A 12,524-nucleotide genomic window follows, 5' to 3' on the forward strand; every position below is an offset into this window, starting at 1 on the left:
GCAAATCACCCCTTCTACGATGGACCATAGGGGACAAGGTACCATCTGGGTTCCCAGCCGTTGGGTAAGGCCTGCCATCGACCACCCTGAAGTCGCCGCTGAAGGTGACCCGACTAATCACCGTAAACCAACGGACTGAGACCGCTGCGCCTGAGTGTGAACCACGAGGTCGCAAAGACAGAAATTAATTGTACAGTCTGTGGGGTCTGTAACCCCTAGGTATTATGTGCATGCTATTTGCTTAGAAGTTGAAACAGAGAAAATGGTTAATTTAGGTATAGAAAGCTTTATAGTAGTTGCCTTAGTTGTAAGCATAAGAGCCATCCCATATAGCGAGATGTTTGACCCATGAGAAAATGCGTGGATAACTTTAGCTCGATCACTCAACACGACCAGCTTTTGTGCAAGCCTAGCAACACCCCGCTCCCCATTTACTACGTGCCTTATAGGGGTGCTCTTGGAGACTGGTTGGGTCTGTCCGGATGGCTGAGAAACCTTTTACAGACAGGATTGCTAGTCTTAATCATTGTACTAATAGCGTTGCTTTGTGTGAGTTGTATGTTGTCTTGTATGAAAACCCTTGTGTTACGGATGTTTAACCAAGTCTGTGTCATTCAAAATAAAAACGGGGGAATTGTGGGAGAATGGCTAGCTGAGAAGGGTTACGTAGACATGATCCAGCTGGCCGAGCAAAAGCTTGAGAAACATCGGATTCAGCCCCCGTAACTACTGGGCTGGTAAAGACACCTTGTCCTTGACTATAATTGTTGTAAGATAACAGAGAGGTTGCAGCTGCTCAGGCATGGGAAAAGAGGATGAAAGTAACTGTAAAGAAGGAACCAAGGGCGGAGTTGATCTTTCTAAGAACTAACCAATCATGAGCTTAACTTTTGTAATATGTATGAGCTAATTATGTTAGGACATAAAAGGCAACTGTGTGAATCAATAAACGAAGCTTGCTGATCACTCATATTGAGTGGCCCTGTCTTACCTCCGTCGCGACAATGCTCTAATAGTCAAGCTACCAAATGCTACTTTGTAGCTAGAATTCGGTAATTTGAAACTACAGTTATACATAATGAAGCATACAGCAAGTGTCCACACTAACAAAATTTAAATAACTAACAAAAATTAAGCAAAGCCTTACTTAGCGCAAAGGCTTATGTCTGACACATTCAGACATCCCCAAAAGTGATTGAGAAGGTATTTTCTAATGTCACATCATCATTTAAACATTAAAATAATTTTAGATTTGCCCAATGATCTATACCATTAAAATACATCCATTAACTTCAGAAAGCATCTGTAAATCCCTTTTCTTTCTTAGTGTCATCAATAAGACTAAAACTTTAGAATCATAGAATGGTTAGAGTTGGAAGGGACCTTAAAGATCATCGAGTTCCAACCCCCCTGCCATGGGCAGGGACACCTCCACTAGAGCAGGTTGCCCAAAGCCCCATCCAGCCTGGCCTTGAACACTTCCAGGGATGGGGCATCCACAACTTCTCTGGGCAACCTGTTCCAGTGCCTCACCACCCTCACAGTAAAGAATTTCTTCCTAATATCTAATCTAAATCTCCCCTCTTCCAATTTAAAACCATTACCCCTTGTCCTGTCACTACACTTCCTGACAAAGTGTCACAGTCTTTTAAATACTCCAGTAACTGACACTGGTTTGTCAGAAAAGTTCCATTAATAAAAATCCTAGATCTAAACTATTCTATCAATATAAAAGAATACTTTGACCTTCATAATATCCTATCAGATATGCAATTATAACTAGAATTTAAAATATCAGAATCTCATGAGGCTCTAGAGAAACTTCAGTATGTATCCTTTTCAGAACAAGTGTAAAATGCCTGTGATAGCTGAGATAAAAAAACTTTATCCCTTTATGCTTCTACATAAATTAAACGTGCATGCAAAAAATTGCAAGTCAAACTAGAAGTCTACAAAAACTAATGCTTGATAACTTGTGCAGCTCTTATTTTTAATGCTAATAATACACACGAATTACACAAATGTTTTTAAAAGTATATTGCATACATATATTAAAACTAAGCACTGAATGAATGCTAATTATAAGACATTTCTAGATTGCATACTTCTTGCATACTTAAATATTTACAACAGTGAATCAAGAATAAAAAAATGAATGTATACCTGCTAATACTAGAATAAAATAGGCTTTCCTGCCGTTTTCTCTTGCACGTATGATGTAAAACGCTTTAAGAATTTTGGATATTCTCGTTTTGCGACTGCCCGTAACACTGATGCTGGTGCCCATCCTCCTGGGTTCACTAGAAATAGACAGGAAGACAGACATTGAAATACAGCAAATCTGCTAAAAGCTAGAAAAGAAAATTTAAATATGTATTCCTGCAACTCTTTCTGAAGTAACGGGAAAGAATAATCAGCAGAATTTACACCCTTATAGCTTGCATTGCAGCACTTTCTATTCTTAATTCAGTCCAGTTCTATGATGTCACTATTTATAAAACATTAAATATGATGTGTTGTCTTTGGGGAATGCCCAAATGAAAGACAATATTCTTTAAGTACAACAGAAAAAGAGACTCAAGTTACTTCTTATTTCAAGAAAATAGAAGTCAGTCTTAACTTTTCAATAACTGCTGCATTTGCCTGCACAATTGCTACATAGAAATTACAAATTATTTTTAAAGCACTTTAAACAAAATTTGAACTGATTCTAAAATATGCTTAAATTCCCAGGTCAAGTACTTTGCTGAAAAAGCTGCCATATATTTGTCAATGAAAATATATTTTTTAAATAATTGGGAAACTTCTAAACAGGAAAGAAAGCAGTTTACCCCAGAGTTTAACATCATATAGTATTATTTGTACAGGATTTAATACAAGTTTCACCACTCCTATATGGCAAAGATTTACTAAACCCATTTTTCAGACTTTGATTCTTTAGTAAGCTGTGTAATTAGGGGTCAAAAATAATAAGCAAGTGAGATATTCAATGCTTTATAGCTGCAGGAGAGGATCTAATAGGTATGTGGTTCCAATACTATAATACACTGCTAAATACTGAGTACAGTAACAATACAGTTTGGCTTTGCTAACTTTACAGTCAATACCAAAGATTCTATCAGTTAAAAAAAATTAAAAATATGTAGACTAGATTATACAGCTTGCAAACATCCTCATACAAAATTTATTTGTCCTTTCTTAATACTGAGGGTAAGAACTGTATCTTTACTATCAGCAGCTTTTCAGCCTAACAAGATGAATTGGGGAAAAAACCTGACAGCAATACATAAATAAAAAAAACAGACTATTACTGAAACTAAAAGTTTATGCCAAGTCATCCCAGTTGCAGACATTACTTCTGCCCACCTCCCTCCACCCCAAGGTTCTGTACTTATGACTGAGCTACACATTGCTTTCATTTATTCCTCCCAGAATGTCACACAATGAAAGATCCCATTCACTGATTGATATAATACATTAATTTGAGTCTTTTTGACCATGAAGACCACAAGTGTGATCCTATATATAAATTTAACAGAAAACTGTATCAACCTTTTTTTTGCCAGTATTGAGCTCCCCAGAATTAGCATATATTATGAATGTCATACTGAAACATTTTAGACTTACCATTAGCTACATATGTAATCTTGCATAGGATATTGTCCCTGCTTATTTCCTTGTTCCCCTCTGGTGGGCTTACTAATGTCTGACAAATCATAGCAATATTTATTTTGGCACGGACACAGCGATTGTTCAGCTGCCAAAAAAAAAAAAAAAAAAGAAACATTTGTAAGCTTCAAGCTAAGTTTATTTCAGCATACTTGACTGCTAACATTTTAATTTAGTATGAAGTCTAAGACACTCCAAAAGTTCCGTTTCAGGGAGTTTGTGTTCTAGCACTACATGGATGTAACATGAATGTGAATGAAATGAAAGGTACATGGTGAATAAGGAAAGGGTTAAACTGAAATGCCTGAATCTGAGGTTTATGTTTGCTTAATACAGTGAATTATTTCATTATTGTGACAAGTAAGGAAACATCTAAAGAATAACGCATCATCATTTACAAATATCAGTTAGTAACTTTTCCATTGTAAGCAGGCAATGGAATAGCCATCAGCACAGAAACACTCCAAAGAAAGCAATCATTGCTACTATCTGACAGAACCAAGGCAGAACTGCATAAGCCGGAGGTTTAACAGATTCCATATCTACAGTTATACAAGCCTATTCCCATGTCTGACAATACTGAAGAGTCATTGATTTGATTCCATACGAAGTAACCTCAATTCTTTAGAATATTTTATATCTCCAGAAATTTTGCTTTCGTTTTTCTGCAACACCTTAGATCTGCCAACTGTTGAGATAAGGTAAGAAAGCTTTTGGCTCAGAATGCCTTCATCAGGTTATTGTATCATCTGGTTTAAAGAAACTGTATTTCTGCATACCCCCCCTTACACTAGTATTGCAAGACCATCATCACATAATAGAAAAATGGTATCTTAAAAGCAGAACTTGACAGAATGAAAATAACACTTACAGGAGCACTGTCATGTTCCACAGAGAAATTGCACACAATCCATGTTTCAGGATCATTTTCACTGAATGCTGGTATCTTTCTGATGGCAGACAAATACAGCACATCCCTTTGAGAAGCTGGCCACACCCTCTGCAGAGAAACATCTGAATATAAGCTTTTCCAGTTTTGCAAATTAAGTACTTACTATCCTCAGATAAAGGAAAACAAACAAGGCAAAACAGGTCAGTCACGTTATTTAAGTAAAAAAGTTTCTTCAAGTTAGTAATTTCAGGCAATTTTCAAAACTGAAGCAGAACATAGGCGTTGTACAGATGTGTAACAGGTTATATGGCTACACTTAATTTAAAAAAAAAATTAAGGCAAAACTTTAAGGCCTTTGAAAGGCAGGGAGCCAAGCTGCAATGACTTTTTCAGTACACAACAAGGAAGAGGTTCTCTCAACCTCATGTATACATTTTAGTTAATACTTGTAAGCTACAAACTGAACTAGTGGTTAAGTATAAATAGATGCATCTACAGTTATTTATGTCTCCATAAATATGGAGACAGAGAGAGAGTGCGCAAAAAATATTTATAACATATTATTTCAAGAAGTTACTGCTTTAGTGAGATAGATATGGTAAACCTTATCTAAGAGAAAGTTTCAGAAGCAAAGGGTCTGATAAAGTAAAGTAAAACTATACAGAAGCCATTTTTTCCTGACAATAGGGAAAGAGAGTCTAGTTTTTACCACAAAACTATACAGTTCACATAATTCAAAAATCAGAGTGTGCTGTTATAGCAACTTTAAGGTAATCACATTACTAGTAAAATTGAAAAAAATATTGTTTTAATATTTGAGTATACTAATACTTGTAATTATGCAAGATTAAAGATGAATTCATACACTTCATTCCCAATTTTTTTGAACCTGTTAGGTTACAGTTATTTGGTTATAAGTCAAATTAACACTTTTGTAAATCTACATCAGAACTGGTCGGGGTGAAAAACCATAATGAAGTTAAAGAACAAATGTTGTACCAGCAATTATACCACCTCATAATGCAAATGCGTATGTCAACTAATCGTGGTCAACAATAGCTTGCACTATTACAACAAAACATATGATAATAGTGGTATGCGTCTCTTCCTTGTAGTCAGTGTCAATTTATTGCTTTGGTTTGCTTTAGATGACCCTTGCCTTGCTGGCAGTTATCTACTTAAGAGTTTAAAAACAGTTCTCATTTGTTATTACAAGCTCTATCAGACACATACACAACCAATTACGCTATCAATCCAAGTTTGAAAAATTGACAAAGTTGCAGTTTAATAGAGAACTTGTTCTGAACTGTTGTTTTGAATAGTATTTTAAGTTGTTAAGACGTTAAAGTACTTCAGAATAGATTACAACACATATGCCCCAGACTGTCTCACTAAGGTGTGTATATAGATGAAGTGTTATTACCTTATGCATCTGGTAAACGATGATTGCATTATCAGCTAAATTTTCCACAACATGGAAATTTTCAATTGTTGCTAAAAAGGGGGAGGAGGAGGAAAATATATCCATCAGTAAACCAGCACAGATATTAGGTCAATGTTACAGACAATATGCTTTGCTGATAAACATGCAAAGCTTAAGAACCGATTCCTTACTTTCCCAGTCATTACGAACATCAATATTCCAGAAGTAGTGGCAAACTTCATGCCCTGTTACCCCTTTAACAGCATGCGTTGCTTTCAAAGGATCTAAAACTATTCCATTCTCTTCCACCTCTCTTCTGTACACCTATGGCCAAATACCAAAAAAAAGCAGAACAGAAATTGTCAAAACTGTTCATGTTTTAATTGTTTAGCTTCATCAGCTTTGATAAAAACTTACCTAGAAGACTAACACAGTTCTTACATGGCACTTCACATTAAAATACCAGTATTTTGAGAGTCGCTACTCCAAAAATGATTAAGCTACCTTATTTATCACTATGCACAAGAATGCATACAAGCACAGTAGAGTAGCTAACAATAAATTGCTACCATATAACATTTTCATACATTGAATTTACACACCATTTTGATACCAAGTTTTAAGTAGGAGAAAATGGGAAAGGAATCTGCAAAGACAAAGCTATTGCAAAAGTTGCATAAGATTTTATATAAATAAATATATTAGAAGCTGCAGCTCTCGTAGATTCGAGTCCCAAATTAAACAACATTACTCTCAGAGAGAAGTTTTAACAGCATAACTTGCTGAATTATAGTATTCAAAGAGAATAAAAATATCTGTCTTCACAACATATAATCTTATATCAATTAAGCAAAAACCCAAATGTTTACCTTCATTTCTCCTTCTTCTACCACTAGCTGCCAATTAGCATCTCCTCCTACGTCTTGCAAGGAATATGTCATATGGTTTTGTACCATCTCTTCCACCTTTAAAAGAAAAAAAATACACATTTTTAAATCATTCCTTCCATCTTCTTGGGCAGGGGACTGTACAGTACTGGAAGCCACAAGTCAATACTTCAAATCCTGTGCAGGAGCTGAACTTGGACAACAGAGCCTTCTATCACAAGTTAAGAACAAGCAGATACTTCTGGCCTTCAGAAACAAAAGCCAAAATCTTGATTCATCTTCCAACTTCATTCTTTCTGGGGACTTCCCTATCCTTCCTTCGCACCTCCCCTAAACTGTCAAAACTCACTGTTTCTACCTACGACAGTTTTATTTTAGCATGTAGGAAATTACTTCGGGTATCTCCAAATAGAATTACAATGCATTTTAAGACTTGAAAGCCAATATTCACTAAAGACCATTTTAAAAGCTGAACAAAGGAGGGGGGAAGAGACAGACAAGTTCTAAAAAAAGTGAATACATATCAAAAGTCATACTGAAACAGCAGTGAAGGAAACTATCACAGAATCACAGAATAATATGGGGTTGGAAGGGACCTCTGGAGATCATCTAGTCCAACCCCCCTGCCAAAGCAGGTACACCTAGAGCAGGTTGCACAGGAACGGGTCCAGGCGGGTTTTGAATGTCTCCAGAGAAGGAGACTCCACCACCTCCCTGGGCAGCCTGTTCCAGGGCTCTGCCACCCTCAAAGTAAAGAAGTTTCTCCTCATGTTTAGATGGAACTTCCTATGTTCAAGTTTGTGCCCGTTACCTCTTGTCCTGTCACTGGGCACCACTGAAAAAAGACTGGCCCCATCCTCTTGACACCCTCCCTTTAAGTATTTATAAGCATTGATCAGATCCCCCCTCAGTCTTCTCTTCTCCAGACTAAACAGATCCAAGTCCCTCAGCCTCTCCTCGTAAGGAGAATGCTCCAGGCCCCTAATCATCTTTGTGGTCCTCTGCTGTACCCTCTCCAGCAGTTCCCTGTCCTTCTTGAACTGGGGAGCCCAGAACTGGACACAGTACTCCAGATGGGGCCTCACCAGGGCAGAGTAGAGGGGGAGGATGACCTCCCTCAACCTGCTTGCCGCACTCTTCCTGATGCATCCCAGGATGCCATTGGCCTTCTTGGCCACAAGGACACATTGCTGGCTCATGGTCATCCTATTTTCCACCAGGACTCCCAGGTCCTTTTCCTCAGAGCTGCTCTCCAGCAGGTCAGCCCCCAACCTGTACTGGTGCATGGGGTTATTCCTCCCCAGGTGCAGCACCCTACACTTGCCCTTGTTGAAGTACATCAGGTTCCTCTCTGCCCAACTCTCCAGCCTGTCCAGGTCATGAGCAAAGCATGCCCATTTTGTTTCATTGGCATCTTTGCACAGTAGCCAGCTAGAAAATCATAACAGAAATCCTTACATTCAAAAAACTTACAATGATGCAGAAACTCCATTATTATAAAATACTCATTTAAAAATTACTTAGCTAGACAGTTGTGTGCTTTTATTAAAGGCCAAATATTTGATACATTTTTATCAAGCTATGTGAATACCTAATTTTTTTTGTTGTTCCAAATGGGCGGAGGGACAGGAAATGGATTTTTATTTTAAATCTACAGTCTTGTTCTATGTTTCTTTTGTGCCTGTCCACCCCATTTCCAAATCCCCCTCTCCCCACAATAAAAATAGAGACAAAAATATGAAGTATCCATTGCTGTGTAATGTTTACAAGCGCTGGAAACAATTTAATAACTTTTTCCACCTAAAAGGTAGGTGACTACTGAAACTCATCACAGCAAATAATTCCATGTCATTGACACTATTTTCCTGAATTACTAGAAATACCTTTTTTAAAAGAAAAAGCACTGCAAGCAAAGGTTAGTCAACTGACCAACACACAGATTAGTCTAAGAAGCATACAATCACAAGATTATTAGTCTGAACCTATAAGTGGGTTTTGCACAACTTAAAAAAATATTTTATATGCACACTAGGCTTCATAACCTATAAAACATAACCGAGCAAGTAGTACAAGTATAAAGCAAAATTAAAGAATACATAATGATCTTTTTCTGATATGACATGGAACTGAAAGATGTTATTTACTTTTAATTTAAAGCAGTAATTTTGTTTGTACAACATACTCTTTGGGCAATACACTTAAGACCAGGAAGAAAAAAAGTAATTGAATCAAGTAAAAATCCTCAAAGTACAACATAAAAGTAAAATCCTTTCAATAGAAATTCTACTTTATTTTATTTTAACCATAGAATTCTCTACAGAAACACAAGTTATCAGTCCAGTTTTGGAGGTTTTCTTTGATTTTATATATTTTTTTTTAATTATGATGAGCTATAAACACCGACAAGATTTGTGTTTCTGCTTTTAGACAGGCCATCTTTTCCTGCCATTTACTAACAGGTTTCCTACAATATTATTCTAATTATTTTTTTCCAGTGACACAATGACAGTACAATCCAAGCCAGATAAGAATGTGGGGTATTTAAACCTTCAATTTACTAGCTCTAGGTCACACTTTCAGAAAGGAATCCTTGTCATGCTCCCAACCTTTACCTTCAACACCTTCAGGTCCCTATTTCAGGTCCCCCTCTCATTTCCCCTAGCTCCTAATCTATTATGGACAAAGCTGGCTTTAATACGTTTGTTTTGTATTTTGCTGCTTTTTGCTTTATGCTAAATGCAGAGGGAGGAGGGGAATAGCAAAGAAAGAGGAGAATGAGGCATCCATGAGCGTAATCTAAACAGTTTAAGGCCTTTGGAATTGTTCGGCATTTAGGTCACTGACTTCCTCTGAAAACTTGAAAGGCATTTCTAGTTTGGTTCTCTCCCTATAAAGTTTCATTTCTGCTAACACAAGATCTTTCAAACAGCTTCCCCTTAGGGGTTTGGGGAAGGAGAGGTATCATCATTGCAGCTTTCAGAGGAGAGTGAATGCTGTTGTTTGCTAACAAGCAATTACTTCTACTTGACCAAGTAATTGCAGTGCCTACAACTGCCTTGTGCATACTACCTGTCCAAACTGCAATCTACCTGCTGTGCTCACTGTCTGTCAGCCTGAACCTTTTTCAGGTACCACATTAGGCAGAGTCAAGAATCACAGCTTCTTTCCCACTGGGTAGGCCACACTATTACCACTGTGTTCCTGGCAAACCGCAGGAATGGTCTGCAAAAATACTTGCAACCCATGCAGCCATGGCCTGAACATTAAGTGGGCAGTTCTTCACTTAAAAGGCCCTCAGAACAGCTCAATCTATTTTAAAATCTGATAGTCCTTTAAAAGGGGAGAAAGTGATCTGCAGAACATCTGCAGCATTTTAAGCCCACAATCTCCCACTCAACCGGCACACTGAAGAACCAGCTCCCATCAGAATACACTTCTCAATCTTAAAAACAAAGCTGCAAGTTTCTACTTGACCTTTCACTAATACTAAAATTCCCTTGAGTATGAATAAAGTCTAGAAACAAGTCCCATTTATTCAGAATCAAGCTATTAACTTGCCTTTCCAAAAGCCAAATCCTCAGCCTGGGGACAGAGGCCAATTTCCTATTAATAAGGTCCACAGCAGGTTGTTACCAAAAGGTGTACTGCTTTTCTCTTCATGCTCTCAGCTGTCTTTCACCTGCTTGTTCACTAGCAATGAAGCTCCAGAGCAGGTGGACCGATTTACTAATCTGGCAAAAGTTTGTTTTAGGGAAAATATGGGAGGAGAGGGCAGATGGGAATAGGTTTCTTGTAAGTTAGCAAGATCATCCTTTCTGCAGTGAATCAGTTAACTTGAAACCACATCCTAAAACACTGGGTAGTAGCTTCTACATGTTATAATCCCTGTAGCTGCTGAAAAGAGCAACACCTTGATCCCATAATCCAGTCTATTTGACCCTGATCTTTAACTTCAATTTGCATTATTGTGATAAGGACCTGGTAAACCTCAGATTTGTTTTTAAATGGTTAGGTTTTCAGCCACACTAGTACTCTGATACTCAGGTTTACCATATGGATCCACAAATCTTATCACAGGCATAAGAGATGAAAATGAGAAGGTTTGCATATTTTAGTGACTATGGGTTTCCCTTACATTGAACTGGCCACGTACCCATAGCCTGATAGACAACTAATTCTGTCTTTGGAATCAAAGTTGCTTACTATTACTTGATTTCCCCCCTCCTCTCAAACAAAACCAAGCTTGAATTACTAATGTGACTATTGGAGTACCAGTAGATGAGCCTACCAGTGTTGTGCAATATGATCTGCATGCTTTCCCCTTGTGATAAGTTCAAATTCCAGAAATTAACTGACTGCAATAGGTCAAGACAAGTGTTGGGATTTCAGTTCAATAATCAAGTCCTTAAGTGTTAGGGCTCTGCTCACAAAGCTGGTGGCAAGGTCTGCAAGTAGTATGATTCCAGGCTCTGTTAATCAAAAGAAAATCCATGCCTTCCATTTGAAAAAGCAGACTGCTTGCAGTGTTAGTTAATTTAAAAACAAGCAAACAAAACCCAAAACAACAGATCCTAGAAGGAAGCCCCATATTCAAAATCATATATGGACCACAGCAGAAGGAAACTAATGGCATGAATGATATGTCTGAATGAGGTTTTTTGAGAATAAAGACCAAACACATGAACTTACTTATCTAATCCAACTCTAAACTATGATATTCAAAGCAAGCACCTAGAGTAATTTTGTACATTATTGGAATATATCACTATGACTACATTCACATATTCAGGATGTCAGACATTTTTTGAAGGATAATTGAATATATTGGAACTCTTCAGTAAAAATTCTCATACCCACAATCTTGTTTGTTAACATACTTTATGATCTTTCCATAATAAAACTAGTTGTAGAGGTAAAAAATGATAATAGAGAACCTTAACATTTAGAATCTTAATGTCCTGTTATTACAAGTGACAAATTTTAAAGACAAAATTAAACCTTTGATTTAAAAGCAAGAAAAACTATTCAATTTGAAGCAAAGACCATCTCCAGCCCACACAAAACAGGTGTTACTTTATTACTTTTACTATAATCAGAAATGAAAAATTTTCAAGTTGTAGGCATTTTTATTAAAGCTACTGAAATCAATCCAACAGTTTCACAAGATTTGAGCCTTTGCACAAGTGATATGCATGCAAGCAGAATGTAAAAAGATAACCATTTAGTATAGGAATAGAGAACTCCTTTTTTTGTCTCAACATACTAGTTTAAAGCAAGCAGTGATTTATGTAACAAAAACCCCAGGTTCTAGAGAAGAGGATGACATACAGCAAAGATGCAATCCCCACTCTACACATTAATACAGTACCTGAGCGCTGAATCTGTGAACATCAGAGGCACTGACTAGATCAATGGAAGACATGGAGGAAGAGCGACTATAAGGCTACCAGAGACAAAGAAAAAACCAAGTAATCAGAACAAAGGCAGAACAGAGCATTCGGTACCAACTTGCAAGCAAAAGATAATGAAGAAAAGGAAAACAAAAGCACCATAAGCAGCAAGCGCAGCAGTGAATGCTAATTTCATGCACCTATTATGTATTATGCTCCCAGTGTAGCCCTAAGAAAAGCATAGTGTTTCCAGTAACACTAAA

At 37.2% G+C, this 12,524-nt stretch overlaps 1 protein-coding gene across 2 annotated transcripts in view; it reads right to left on the reverse strand.

Annotated features, from left to right (window-relative positions):
* Nucleotides 1-2,163: 2,163 nt before the first annotated feature.
* LOC141476569 (ceramide transfer protein-like) overlaps nt 2,164-12,524 on the reverse strand; it is a 136,998-nt gene continuing 126,637 nt past the window's right edge. Inside the window, exons 11-17 of one of the 2 annotated variants that reach the window (XM_074165274.1) lie at nt 12,240-12,314; nt 6,854-6,949; nt 6,176-6,308; nt 5,985-6,055; nt 4,541-4,669; nt 3,628-3,757; nt 2,173-2,300 (exon numbers count right to left, since the gene is read on the reverse strand). In XM_074165274.1, coding sequence (XP_074021375.1) covers nt 2,173-2,300; nt 3,628-3,757; nt 4,541-4,669; nt 5,985-6,055; nt 6,176-6,308; nt 6,854-6,949; nt 12,240-12,314 — 762 coding nt within the window. Of the gene's footprint in view, nt 2,301-3,627; nt 3,758-4,540; nt 4,670-5,984; nt 6,056-6,175; nt 6,309-6,853; nt 6,950-12,239; nt 12,315-12,524 lie in introns of both variants that reach the window. The other variant, XM_074165275.1, reaches the window with a different exon arrangement.

This window comes from Numenius arquata, chromosome W, assembly GCF_964106895.1.
Source record: "Numenius arquata chromosome W, bNumArq3.hap1.1, whole genome shotgun sequence".
NCBI classification, from domain to species: domain Eukaryota; kingdom Metazoa; phylum Chordata; class Aves; order Charadriiformes; family Scolopacidae; genus Numenius; species Numenius arquata.